We start from the raw sequence: 14,668 nt of genomic DNA, 5'->3' as shown, positions 1-14,668 counted from the left end.
AGCACCCTAGCGAGCATGACTTAGTACATCCATTCTCTGGGGTTTCCTTGTGACTCTTGGGCTTCTAGCTTGGTACCTGGTTGATGAACAATGCCCATGAGAGTTTGCAGGAGTGGTTTGAGTGGAAGGCTCATTGTCTTTCTAAGAGTAGGGAAATAGAGGAAGAGAATGATCAACAACAGACCAAGGGTCCGTCCCTTTGCATTTAGGTGAGCCCATACAGAGAAAACCAGAGGTACCTTCCTTCCCATCTGGTTAGATCTACACCCAGGAGTAGAAGGACCAACTTAAATAACGGAAATTTTGTTCTGCAAGGCCTGACTTTGATTATCCACTTCCCCCTGCTCCTGAATTCAAATGTCCAACTTTGTTTGCCAATGTCCAGCACAAGGGAAAAGAAGGGAGTCCTTCTGGATGGTTTGCTAAAGCTCACGTGTGGTCCAAGCAGCTGATCTGTTGCTCAGCAGCCCCTTTCTTACATGCAAAAACCAAGGGCAAGGGCACTGCCCCCAAGTGCACAGAGCTACTGATACTTCTAGGGCAGGGCAGCATTCTCCCTGGTTTCTGGTTACTGGATGGTCACTGAGAGTTCAGGAAATGTCAGTGGAATGGCGTCAGACTTGAGTCTTATCCTCTCCATCTGGTATCTTTTCTTTCGATCTACCTGTTCTTACTTGACTGTATTGAAGAATCCTCTAGATCGCTTTCAAAAATGCTGGCCCCAGGACCCACCTGCAGAGATTCTGATAGAATCTGTTCCAACGCTGCCTGGGTACAGAGTTTACAAAGCGCCCCTCCCCACCCCCCAAAGATCCCAGCATGAACAAACCCAGCATGAAACTGTTCTAAAACACAGTTCCACCATCATCTCCTCTCCTCCAGGACAGGGGCTTAAGGGTTTGGGTCAGCAGAAAAATGGAGAAAGCCCTTCAATTTGCCCTTGAAATAAGCTGTCCACTCCCCACCTTGAAAAGACACAGAAAAGGACAAGATTTGGAGATCAAGTTAAATGTCCAATTTATTTTTATAACTTGAAACCAGAACAAACTTGGTTTTGAACAAGCGTACAAATGAAATGGCAGACACATGCTCAACTCAACATTGTGACATTAAGGAAAAAAGAGGCCCAAAATCTTGTACAGAGAATAAAAGGAACAATAAATATTTTTTTTACTAAGCCATATTGAAATGACCTCTAGTCATCTCAATATTTTATCCATACTTAAAAAAAAAAAGTGCCTGTTTTTAAAACAGAGCACAAATACCAAGCAATAATAAATAGTTCCAAACTTGTAGTAAAAGACAAAACCTCTAAGTAAACAACAAAAGCTCATACAATAATAGAAAAAGGTAATAAAAATATTTCGCCTGGCCAGTACAAATGCAAACAACTGAAATCAATGGGACTTTGCTTTGCAGGGCTGAGATACAAAAAGCACCAAAATCACGGATTTGCCTGTGTTCAACAAAACCTTTTGGACAGAAGGGCGGGATGAAAGGCTGACTTCCTCACTTCACATTTTGCTTAAAGTAATCCTTGTCTTCTCTCCCCATCAAACATCCCCCCAATGGCAAATGGCAGGTTCCAGTGGGGGAGGGGCAATTTTGGGCAAAGTTTGTGGCAGTGTGGAACCCGGCCTGAGGTGGGCCGGGCTGCCCAGGCTAGAGCCCTTTCGCTGGGTCACCTGCTTTAGGGTGGGTTTTTTTTTCCATTTGTTTCTTGTTTTAAACTCTGAAGAGAGTTTAAAAGAAGTTGAGAGAGACACACAATCCTTGTGCTTTAGGATGGCTTAGTCCTGGCATTCTGGTGACTTGGTGGGAAGCTGGTGAGAGAGTTGGCTAGCGTTGAAGACCACAGGAGGCCCACAGAAAGGCCCCTGAGCAGCTAACAGGGCAGAGGAAAGGCAGGGCAGCACTGGGCCTTGGGGGCATAAAGGCGGAAAAGAGCTTGCTCTCCACTCCCTCCATCCCTTCTCACTTTGCAAAGGGAAGTGGCCAGGAGATGGTGGACAAGCTCCCAGAGGAAAGATCTCTGCATTTAGTAAGGAACTTCCCAGAAGGATACATGGATATACACTTCCAAAACCTGAAATAATGGTTCCTTACATTTCCTGAAATTAAAAAAAAAATTAAAAGGTGGGGGTAGGGGGCTTCCTGATATAGAATCTTAAAGCTTCTTGGCTTTACCAAAAATAAAAAATAAAAAGTGTGACTCGGAAGGACAGAAAAGGCGAGAGAGATGAAATGAAATAAAGATGAAATGCACAGATAAGGGACTGACCCACAGAGGCTGGAGGACAGGGGGGAAAGAGGAAAGAGAGAGGGAAGGCACCAAATTCACTCATCCCAGGCCCTTGTCATTCGGTAACTGACTGAATGGAGGTTTCAGAGAGAGAAGCAGCAAAGCAGAGAAGAAAACAGGCCAACACTCTCCATGGAACGAAGGTGCCAGTTGCCTGGTTGAGAGTCTCCTTCCCAGATCCCACGCCCCACCCTGGTCTCCAGCTTTATTTCCTAGCTCCTCAAGCACTAACTCAGCTGGCTGGAGTCACTCCCTGTGCTCCAAGGTGAGGAGCCAATGACCGCTGCGGGAGCAAGCATCGAGAAGGGAAGTGATGTCACTTGCTTCTCCTCATGTGACAGACACCTGGCCTCTTAGAGGAAGGAGGGGGGACTTGGTGGAACGTTCCTGACATCTTTACAAAACAGGATTTTTCTACGAAGACAAATAAAGCATTTCTCATCCAGTCTGCTGTGGCTACCCCAAGGAGCCCTGGTACAAGATTGAGGGCATTCTGATGAACCGAAGCCCAACTCCAAGCAGTTCTTTGTGTAGGCCAATTCCGACAAAAAAAATATATACAACTCAAATGACTGGTGAAACAAAGCATTTAACTACTTCCTTTTGTTTCTTTTTCTCAAAGGTTGTCAAACAACCCCTTTTTCTTTTTTCCTGTACAATAGGACTTAACATACAAATTTTTTTTTGCAATATTTTATCCTGCCAAATTAAAAAAATATATTATGGCAGCCTGTTTGTTTTTGTTTTTTTTTCTTTTTATTTCCAAATTCACTAACAAAAAGGTACATTAAATCCTTTTAAAAGGACAAGCTTACAGTTAAAAAATTACAAGCTCCAGTAAAAATACAGCAAGTGCCTACATCATGTGAACCAACCAAAATATCCACTCCTTAGGGAGGTGGGGGAGAAAAATAAGTACAGGTCAGAAATGTGATTTTTTTTTCTGCAAAGCAATAACAATATTAAGCACTTTTTTTCTACATACTTTTTCTACATGGTGTAGCAATCCCCTTTTAATCCCCAAATACAAGTTTCTATACATTTTTTTTGAAATAAAAATTCAACACCCAAGGCAGGAAAAAAATGTACTAAAACTCCGACTTTACAGTTACTGTGACAAGAACAAATTTATAGACCCACCATTTAAATTGTACTGCAACATTTTTCAAGGAAAAGAAAAGGTGTGTTTTTTTTTTCTTGTTTTGTAAAATGCCCAGGCATTCTCGATTATTACAAATACTGGTCCACTTTTACAGTAATCAAGAAATTTTAATATATATAATATATACTAAAACCCCATCACCAAAAGAAAACAATATACACGCAGCCATTGCGGCATTTTTTTAATAACCTATGAAGCAAACTTTGAAAAAAAATTATCGCTCCAACACACATACACACAATTATTTTTTTTACCCTTGTATGTATCCAATACTGTAAACGTATTTTTAAGACAGAGTGCACTAAATTTAACTTTAGAAAAAAATTAGCCGTTGTTCCTGAATGGTTTTTTCATTCAACAATATCAACATGTGTCACTTGAGTTTTAAATCAGCAGTAAAAATCACCTCCACTCCACACCTAAGCAGCGTTGTCCCAAAACAAAAGGGGCTGAGGAAAGTTCAGCTACCGGATGTCCACGGTTGTGTTGGGTTTGTTTCTTCATTTGATTGGGTCTCATGGCATTTACAAGTCCTCTATCTTCAACCAGGAATTTTTAAAAATTATTTTTAATTAAAGGTGGCTTTGTTTCTAAAGAATGTATTTTTTCTTGTATTATTTTTTTAAAAAGTCTTTCATTTCCACAAAAAAAAAAGGGAAAAAAGAAAAACAAGTTTTGCATTTGTCTCAAGAGACTCAAATAGGAAGATCAGTTTTCAAGGCACTCATGTCAAATTGAATGGCAGTAGAAAAACTGTCCAATAAATTATCATTTTACTTTTTTTTATAGTGCCAGCATTGTGAATGCCACGCTTAGCAACACTGACACTCAATCTCAGCTGTCCCTTGCAGTTGAACCCACCTCTGGGCCAAAGAGAAAGAATATGCTGCAATTTCTTGTTTAGAAGCCATTTAATTTAAATGCAAACAAAAGCTTTAAAGTGCGGGTCAACAGAATCAAATGTCTAATCTGAATGATCCAATGTTTCGTCCCTTCCAACCTAATCGGAGATGAAACACAAAAACAAAAACAAAGGGGGAAGTAGCGCTGGGCCCCTTCGGCTGGGGTCTTCCCCTGCTGGCTAGGAAGAGGGGAACAGGAGGAGGCAGGCGCCCCGTCCTGCCTGGTCGTGCCGTCGGGATCCACCATCAGGGCGCTGGGCGCGTCCGCTCCGGGATCGAGTACCGCTTGGAGCAACACGAACCTGGGCCTGGAGCTGTCAAGTCAGAGGACGCCTGCGCCAAGTCCACGGGTTTCTTCCTTTCTGTGTCACTGCGGGCCACGGACCACCGATCGGCCCCGCCCGTTCCACGCAGCCGATCCCACAGCAGAGGGCCGAGCGCATCTCCCCGGGGCCCAGCCCAGGCCCAGGGACGGGGTGAGGATCTGCTGGTAACTACCAGGAGTGGCGCCATGTTCCATCCAGGGCCCTTTTTGGGGCAGCCTGGAAGCTGGGCTTCTCTCTGGATACTGAGTTAGTTAGTTGGGGGGGGAGGGGTGTCCCTTCCCTAGCTCACCCCCCACTCCCAGGTTTCCCTTCTATAACTTGAAGTCAATACAGAAAAAGGCCTCGGGGACCAGGGCCCCCCGCTCAGTGCTACATCTCCATTCCGCTTCGGACACAAAGTGCTACGATTGTAAAGATTGTTATCCGCTGTACATCCACCCCCTCCCCAATAAAAACAAACTTAAAAAATGTCCCCCCTCCCCAAACACATGCCACTTTTTAAATTTCAGAACAAAAATCATCATCAAGGAAGGAATTTAAAAAAAAAAAGTAAACAACTTTAAAAGTCATTTAAGTGTTGGCTTCTTCACAAGAAATTACACATGCTTAGCTTAAGTTTCAAAAAAGCAGCGGCCCCCACACACAAAAAATTATAATTTAAAAGATAGGTTTCCCTCTACATTGCTTTTGAGTCCTTGTTCAGACTACTGGGTGGAGATTATTTTTTTGTGGGTTTTTTGTTTTTGTGGTTGTTGTGAAATGAAGAAAGGATGGATACCCAACAAAATCTTTTGAAAGGAATTTAAACAGAAAGAAGAAGAAGTAAAAAGAAAAGTACCTGCACATGCCCAAAAACTTACAAAAACCCAATAAATACAGAAATTATTGCACAGTTAAAAGGCTCCACAATTTTTTTTTCATTTTTTTTCTTTTTTTTTAAACTGCCTTCATCAGGCTTCGGGTTTCCATAGGACTTCGCAGACACAGGTTAGGTTGGAGTGCCACCGCCTTCTTGGGGGTGACCCCCCCAACCCTCACCACCATCCCCGGGGTGGGGGTGACGCAGCAGGGGCGCTCAGCGGCGGTGACGCGGGGTGGGGCGAGTCAGGTCAGCATTCTCTCGGTTGGCAATGGTTCCACTGTACAGGTGCGGGGAGCCTGGAGGTGTGAGGGGGAAATGGGGTGTGGGGTGGACAGGGGGATGTGGGAGGAGACCACCGCCCCCCCTGCGCGCATGCGCGCTGGCGTGTGTGCTGGCGTGCGGGCATGCGCGCTGGCGTGTGTGTGTGCGCGCGCACGCGCGCGCCCTCGCGCGCTCAGCTCCTCTCGGCCTGCTCGATTTTGACGTCGTTCGTCAGCAAGTGCTCGCCGTGCCACTTCTTCATGTGTTTCTCCAGGGTGCTGTAGACGCTGAAGGGCATCTGGCAGATGTCGCAGCGGTACACCTCCTTGCCGATCTGCCCGTGCGTCTTCATGTGGCGTGTGAGCTTGCTGCTCTGCGCGCACGCGTAGTTGCACAGCTCGCACTTGTAAGGCCGCTCGCCGGTGTGGCTCCGCCGGTGCACCGTGAGGTTGCTGCAGTTCTTGAACACCTTGCCGCAGTACTCGCACGTGTCGCTGCGCCGGCCCTCCTTGGAGCTGGGCCGGCCGGGCCCGGGCCCGCCCAGGTGCGGCGTGCTGCCCCCGCTGGCCGTCCCGCTGCGCCCGGACAGCCCGCCGTCCAGCAGGTCCCCGGGCGGCGTGGAGAAGCGCAGGCTGCCGTTCTCCGACGAGTGCTCGGACGACGTGGCGAAGGGCGACTGGCGCGCGTCCGTGAAGCCCAGGAAGGGGTCCTTCATGAAGTGCCGCGAGGCCGCGTAGCCCACCAGCCACTGCGAGTACACGTTCTCGGACGGGATGAGCGCGGCGGGCGGCAGCTCCAGGTCCTTCTCCACCTTGATGCGCTTGGCCGCGCTGTTGAGCCCGGGGCTGGGCAGCGGCGCGGGCTTGCGCGGGAAGAGCCCGGGGAAGGGGTCGGCGCCGGGCCCGAAGCCGCCCAGGCCGCCGCCGCCCCCGCCGCGCCCGTTCACCGCGCCGCCGCCCACCACGCTGCCCGCCGCGCCCGCGTCGCCCACCGCGCCGCAGCCGCCCGCGCCGTCGTCATCCAGGTCGTCGTCGTCGCCCGCGTCCCCGCCGCCGCCGCCCGCCGCGCGCTTCAGGAAGGCGCCGCGCTTCTGCTTGTCGGCCGCCAGCAGGTCGCCGTAGGGCGGCAGCGCGCCCAGCCCCACGTTCTCCATGACCTTGCCCAGCACCAGCGCCTTCTCGTCAGCCAGCGCCTTCACCGCCGCCCCGACGCCGCCCGCGCCCCCGGGCACCCCGGCCACGCCGCCGCCGCCGCCACCCCCGCCGACCACGCCGCCGCCGCCGCCGCCGTTCTCCCGGTTGCGGCTCAGCTCCGAGTCCATGCTGAAGCTGGACTCGGGGCGGCTCTCGTTCTCCAGCAGCAGCTCCTCCTCCTCCTCGTCCTCCTCCTCGTCCTCCTCCTCGGGCTCGGCGCCCAGCGACGGGTCGCTCTCGTGCGGGTGGTGGTGGTGGTGGCGGAAGTCGCCGTCGGCCGCCTTGAGGCCCTCGGCCGCCAGCTCGCTGGTGCCCGGCTCCGGGGAGCTGGCGGCCGACAGCCCGTCGTCCGAGCGGCCGGCCAGCGAGCCGGCCTTGTGCATGTGCGTCTTCATGTGGCGCTTGAGCTTGCTGGCCTGCGAGCACGCGTGGTCGCACAGCTGGCACTTGTAGGGCTTCTCGCCCGTGTGGCTGCGCCGGTGCACGATGAGGTTGCTCTGGAACTTGAACGTCTTGCCGCAGAACTCGCACGACTTGCTCTTGGCGGGCGGCTGCGGCGGCGGCGTGCCGGCGCCCGGGGGCATGGCGGGCAGCGGCGGCGTGCTCAGGAACGGGGACTTGGGGCTGGGCTGGAAGGGGTTCAGGAGCCGGTGCATAGGGTTGCCGCGGCCCGGCGACACGGGCGGCGGCGTGGAGCTGTTGCCGGCCAGCTCGCGGAGCCGCCTGGAGAAGTCCATGGCCGGCGAGTCCATGGCCATGGGGTTGAGGCGCATGACTCGGTCGAAGGCACTGGGGTGCTGGGCGACGAGCCCCATCTCCTCGGCGCTCAGGCGGTGCGGGTCCAGGTGGTGGCGCGGCGGCGGGCTGAAGAGGGGCGGCGTGCCGGGCAGGCGGCCCTCCCCGAAGCCCGGGTGCTCCCGCAGGATGGGGCCCGTCATGCGCAGCAGGTTGAAGGGGTTGCTGTCGCCCAGGAAATTCATGAGCGGGGACTGGGCCACGGCCTCGGGCCCCAGGGGCGGCGGGATGGTGAGCCGCGGCGTGAGCGAGCTGCTGGCCGGCCCCGGCTCCAGGTAGATGCGGAAGCCGTGCGTGTTCTGCGCGTGCTGCAGCAGGAACCACGCGCTGTTGAAGGGCTGCTTGCAGGTTGTGCAAATGTAGCTGGAAGGCTCATCTTTACCTGGGGAGACACGGGGACAGAAAGGCAGACGGCCGTGTGAGAAGGGGCAGGACGATTGGGGAGGGGGGGGCGAAAAGAGAGGGCACCGGCTGGGTCACATGGGGCCCCTGGGGGCCTGGCTTCACCCCCCTAAAGGTGTTCTGGTCCTCCTTGTCTCAGAGGGACAGGAGGTTCAGTGGCTGAGAATACCTGACCTGACCAACCCCTCTCCCCACACACGCACACACCTAGTACCAGGAGTTATTAAAAGTAGAGACTCCATAAAACATAATCAGGGCAAACTTAATCCACATAGGGCGCCTTTCACACTCTAGCAGGTCCAGACCAGGTTCCTCAAACAAGGCACTGTTGCTGTGTAAACTTCCCATCATTTGTGCTGGTGTGTGGATGGCTGTCCCCGGCATTGTAGACTCTAGGACATCCTGACTTCCAGTGTTGAGGGGGGTGGACCAAAATCACCATCCTCCTCCCCTCCCCTCCCTTTGGGACCAGTGTTTCTGGACCATACTTGATAAAAGGGTGTTCCACAAATACCCAAATCAAGTCCTATTGTCCTAGCCTGGCACAGGTGGCTCACGCCTGTAATCCCAGATAAGCAGGAGGCTGAGGTCTAAGGATCACCTTCAAAGCCAGCATGGGCAGACAAATCTGAAAGACTCCTATCTCCAATTAACCACCAAAAAAGTCAGAAGTGGAAGTATAGCTCAAGTGGTAGAGCATCAACCTTGAACAGAAAAGCTGAGACAAGAGTGTGAAACCTTGAGTTCAAGCTCAGTACCAGTACACAGATATATACACACACATACACACCTGCATTGGCTTATAAGCATTGTGGATTTTTTCATTAAAAAAAAACTCATGAGATGATGTAAATGTATGTGTGTGCATGCACGTGTGCATGCATGCACGCTACAGCTGGAGCTTGAACTCAAGGCCTGGTCGCTGTTCCTTAGCTTTTGCACTCAAGGCTGGAGCTCAACTACTGGAGCCACAACTCCACTTCCAGTTTTTTGCTGGCTAACTGGAGATAAAAGGTGTCAGTGTCACAACCTTACCTGCCTGGGCTGACTTCAAACCACGATCCTCAGATCTCAGCCTCCTGAGCAGCTAGGATGATAGGCACGAGCCACGGACACCTGGCTCCATTTTTCTTTTAGAGAAATCCTGTGATACCTCTGTATTTGAGTTTCACTACAGGAAAGTAAAGTTTCATACACCACACCTCCAGAACGTTGATACACGACCCAAGAAATTTAACATGTCACAGAGACCCACTCTGTGTCTTCATACATGTCCCCCCGGTGTGGAAACTGATCCTACAGACTTGCAACCAGGTGGGATACATTAGCTAAAGGAGAGCCTCGAAGTCCGGAATACAAATCAATGAAGGACAGTGGCCAAATGCAGCAGTACAGTCAAGATGAACGACTGAAAGCCCTGATTTGTCAGCAACTGGCACTAGTGACATCAGTAGCAAATTACAGCGGACACTGGTGGCGCGGAGCCAAAATGTCACGGTCGTTGTCCATCATTGGGGCAGTCACAAAACGGAGGCCGAACCTTTCATCTCAAGCTGTCTGGCAGCTGCCCCCGACCTCGGGGCGAGGCCACTGCCCTGCCAGCCAGAGCCGTCCTAATGCTTTACCCAAGAGTGACAGGCGAGGACAGGCCCTGCCTTGTGTCATCAGCTACAATAGGAACAGGAACCCAGACCAGACCCGGCACGGCTGTGCAAGCTGCAATCTTGGGGAAAAAAAAAAAAAAACAAAAAAAAAAAACCTTCTGTTTTCTCAAACTTGCCTGTATCTGGAAGATTTTAAGGCGGACATGAACATTGTTAATAGTTGTTAGTCTTGGATGAGGCCAAACATGCACACTGTCATGGTACCCCATTACAATCAGTAAGGGACTGTGGAGACATGGATACAGCTGTTCCACATCCTAGCTGCTCAGTCAGCCTGTTTAAAGTACTTCTGCAAGGCTAGGCATGGGTGGCTCACACTTGTGATCCTAGCTACTCAGGAGGCTGACATCTGAGGATTTGGGTTCAAAGCCAGCCCAGGCAGGAAAGTCCATGATACTCTTGTCTCCAATTAACCTGTAAAAAGCCAGAAGTGAAGGTATGGCTAAGTGGTAGAACACCAGCCTTGAGCAGAAAAGTCAAGCAGGCTTTTTTCTCTCTCTGTTCATTTCTAGCTCTTGCTGCTCTTCTCTTGCTCTCTTACCCCTCTCTCTGCTCTTTTCTGGCTCTTCTCTCTCTCTTTCCTCTCTTCCCAGCTCTCTCTCATTCCCAGGCCTTTCCCAGCCACGTGGAGTGCCACCCTTGTCTGGTCCCAGCAGGTCTACTGAATAAACCTACCCCTTACCTAAAAAAAAAAAAAAAAAGAAAAGAAAAGTCAAGCAGGAGCTTGAGGCCCTGAGTTCAAGACCAAGTAGAAGCACAAAAAGGTAAGAAGAAAATAAAGGACTTGTGCAATCCCAAGCAGAAAGTGTCTTTTCTCCACCCATTGAGAAGGGCTTCACCTTTTGTGATGTTTGCAGCCACATTAGTGGTCCTTTGTCACCTGCTTTAAAAATCACATGACCCAGGAACCATGCTCTCCCAACTCCATCCCCTGCTGCAGTCTACAGAGTATACTTCTCTCAGGTTTGCCTTGTCAGCTTCAACAGGGCCAGGACTGCTCAGATACCCCGTGTACATGATTTCACCCAAAGGTGAATAGGGAATAGGGCAGAGATTCACCTGGACCACAGAGCCAAGAGGACTGGACACCTAGATATGCTTTTACAAGCCCAAGATTTATTTTACACACCACTGCCATCTGTATAATGAGTGGCATGGGAAGACAGTAAGTAAAGGGCAGAAAATCTCAAGGAAATCTAAGACAATTTTTTCCTTCCTTCCTTCCTTCCTTCCTATACTGGGGTTTGAACTCAGGGCCTGGGCACTATCCCTAAGCATTTTGCTCAAGGCTAGCCCTCTACCACATAAGCCACGGCCCCACTTCCAGCTTTTTGGGTGGTTAACTGACTATACAAATCTCATGGACTTCCTTATATGGGCTGACCTGGAACCACAATCCTTAGATCTCAACCTCTTTAGTAGTTAGGATTGCAGACACGAGCCACCAGGTCCCTGGTGAAGGCTGTTTACTTTCTGCGAGATATCAAGCAGTCCTGTCATCCTAATGGGCAGTTTGGTCCTTCATACAGAAATGACGATTCTTCCCTATTTTGCCTCAAAAGATCCTGGAACCCCCATGGTGCTCACTTCTGGGCTTCCAGGTGCACCATGTCCTACCCGGCAATGTGCTTGGGAAACCGAATGCCATACCTCAGAGGGCTCACCAAAGGACGGACCAGAAGCATGTTTAGGCTGCTCCTCACTTTTTGGGGGAGCAAGGCAGAATAAATAAGTAATAAGAAGATAAATGAAAGTCCTTTTTAGACACAAGGGCTAATAACACAAATGAAGAGCCACATCCTATGAAGTCATAGATTTTCAAGTTAAAGAGCATGTCTGCACCCTTCACCAGCCCCAACCACTCTAATTAATCGACTTACGGCACACACAGCTGCCATGGCTCTTGGTAGATTTAAGTCAGAATGTGCCCAACCCCCTCTCAGCTCTTTTTTTTGGGGGGGGGGGAGAGGGGCGGGGAATCATGGGACCTGAACTCTGGGCCTGGGCACTGTCCTTCAGCTCTTCAGCTCAAGGCTAGCGGCTCTACCACTTGAGCCACAGTGCCACTTCTGGCTTTTTCTGCTTATGTGGTGCTGAGAAATCAAACCCAGGGCCTCATGCATGCAAGGCAAGCGCTCTACCACTGAGCCACCTTCCCAGCCCCTTCTCAGCTCTTTTTATTATCTTTGTTTCCTTGGGTAGTTCTGAATCATTTCTTGCTCCTGGATTTGGTGACCCACATTTTTTCTAAAAAAGTTCTAGGGCATTCAAAGGCAGATAGGGAGTGAAGAAATAAATGATTACTTTTTTTTTTTTAACTCCGAATGGCCACTGCTGGAAAGCATGTTACCCAGGTGTTCTGAAGCTCAGTCAATCCCACTTCTTGTTAAATACAAAGAAAGAAAGACAGATTTGGAGGAGCACACGTAAGATGTTCCCTGTCTGTAACTCATCATCCAGGAACTGGATGGAGACCTGTATTTATTCATTGAGTCAGACCGCAGGACCCCTTGGCATCGTGAGTAAGAGTTGTCTTTACCTGAGCTCCTGAACTGCTCTGAGTGGAAGACCCCATCCCAAGACTGGCACCATTCCAAACAGTCAATGGCCTGACAAGCTTCCCAGTTTTCAAACACCTCCCAGCTCTCAAAGGTCCTCCCCAGACAACTCTTTCCTCTTCCTTTATTTTTTTTAAAGAAAACATTCATTTCCATATTATGGTTTCATAGCCATCTCCCACCTAGAAGGAACCCTGAACATGGGGTTGCTCAGTTTTAAGAACTAAAAAGCTAGGCTGCTAGTGGCTCACACCTATAATCCTAGCTGCTAGGAGCCTGAGATTGGAGCATCACACTTAGAAGCTATCCCAGGCAGAAAAGTCCATCGGACTCTGATCTGCAGCTGTCCAGCAAAAAGTCAGAAGTAGAGCTATGGCTCAAGTGATAGACCATTAGCCTTGAGAGAAAAAGCTCAGAGAAAGCACTTAGGCCCTGGGTAAGCCCCAGGACCCACACGCACGGACACACACGCACAGACACACACACACGCGCGCACACACACACACACACGCACACACACACACACACACACACACACACACACACACACACACACACACACACACACACACACACATACCACTCAACAATGTCAGAGTCTTTGAAGAGCCACTTAGGACAATACTCGTAAGAAGCAGTGCAGTCACAGAGTGCTCATTGTACACGGTGGTCTTAGGGCTGGGCCAAATGTTGCCTTTATCCCCCTCCTCCAGTTCAGCAGCACAGGGGGGCTGCTTTGGGAGTGACCAGACCAGATCCACATACACCACAGAGCCACTGTGGCTGCTGAGATTCCAAGGATATGTTGAGGCCTAGATTATTTAGAAACAGTTTACCCAGAAGCATCCATCCTGGCCTAGAGACCCAGACATGTCAGCTCCATTTTGCTCACGAAATCACACTGGGCTACTCAGAACTCAGAGTTGGCGCTTTCCTTGTCTGTTTCCTTCCTTCCTCTCTCAGATCTTTTTTTGTGTCAGTTGACAGAAACCCATGCTAGATCTTCTTTGCTTACTAGATCTACAGAGATCCCATGACATCTTCCTTCAAAATGACAAAACTGCTCCGGCATGACTGGATGATCTTCTCCCTCCTCCCCGGTGAAGTCCTATTAACCTCTCGTGCTTTCACATCTATAAGAGAGAAATCATACCCCAGTCTCCAGGTGAGATCTTGTCCTTATAAATCGCTCACTACCAGGCAAATGAGCAGTGAGTTTGTGTATTTTGCTTTTTGTTACCCAGCCTCAGACCAGGTCTTTGGATGTTTCAGGAATGTCTTCTGGTGTAATTCTGGCTGCAGTAAAACCCCAGAGGAGCTGTAATGCATCCTGCCTCATACAGTACAGGTTCCAGGAAGTAGAAACTTGCAGACATTAAGGAAACAGAATTTTTTTTATTATGACACTCGGGAATGGATAGGAAACTGGACTCCATAATGAAATACTATTCTCCCTCTGCTATGAGATTTTTTTAAATGAGCATTCAATAATTGTTCCTCCTTACTGTGCTGATGACTCTTAATAAGACCAATAAAGGTATTAGGGACGTTCGATAAAAAGCACAGCTTTAATTGAGTTATTATCCAAAGACAAACACATCATTGATACCCAATGGAAGGGCATTCTGCCCTGAAAGGGATTTTGTGGCCACAGCTGTGTGAGCAGGGGAACCAGTGCCTGAGCTTGGTTGGTCACTCTGCAGGTTATAAAGCCTTTCCCAGCCAATCTGGCCTTTTCTCCCGCATGAGCTAGTTCGTCATTGCTTATCATGGCTGGAGGGGCCAGGCAAGGCTGCACCTCCGCCGGCCGATGACAACATGAAGCTTAGAGAAACAAAGTCACAAGGCCAGAAAGTGGTGGGCCCATGCCTTCTGGGGCTTCCCCGCCGAGATCAGCTGTGAGCTGGCCAGGCTGCCTCCAGACCTGCTGGGTATCTTCATTAGGAGACCTAATGAAGGGCCCACAAGATGCCGAGGGAGAGAAAGCAGCTGTCGGGGCATCCTGCAACAAGTCTGGTCTCCTCTCTGGACTCTGGGAAGTCCATCGGGGCTGCCCAAGCAGAGGGAAACTGCTTTGCTCTCCTCCAAACACTGACCACGAGCAGAGCTATCTGCAGTTCCAAAATGATGATAATTAATATTGTGTTCAATGTCACTCTCCACCAACACCAAAGACAACACTGGTCATGCCAACTCCAGGAAGGCCATGCCATGAGCCACGCCCAAGTCTACCACGGTAAC

At 50.1% G+C, this 14,668-nt stretch overlaps 1 protein-coding gene across 4 annotated transcripts in view; it reads right to left on the bottom strand.

The window, feature by feature from the left end:
* Positions 1-1,017: 1,017 nt before the first annotated feature.
* Positions 1,018-14,668, bottom strand: part of Bcl11b (BCL11 transcription factor B) — a 99,523-nt gene continuing 85,872 nt past the window's right edge. For all 4 annotated transcript variants that reach the window (XM_069997609.1, XM_069997611.1, XM_069997610.1 and 1 more), the window contains one exon: positions 1,018-8,185. In XM_069997609.1, the coding sequence (XP_069853710.1) occupies positions 6,009-8,185 (2,177 nt within the window). In that variant the 3' untranslated portion in view covers positions 1,018-6,008. The remainder of the gene's footprint in view (positions 8,186-14,668) is intronic.

Source organism: Dipodomys merriami, unplaced genomic scaffold (assembly GCF_024711535.1).
Source record: "Dipodomys merriami isolate MVZ:Mamm:240054 unplaced genomic scaffold, mDipMer1.0.p SCAF_50, whole genome shotgun sequence".
Lineage (NCBI taxonomy): Eukaryota > Metazoa > Chordata > Mammalia > Rodentia > Heteromyidae > Dipodomys > Dipodomys merriami.
The sequence above is the reverse complement of the archived record's forward strand: the minus strand, read 5'-3'. Positions and strand labels throughout refer to the sequence as shown.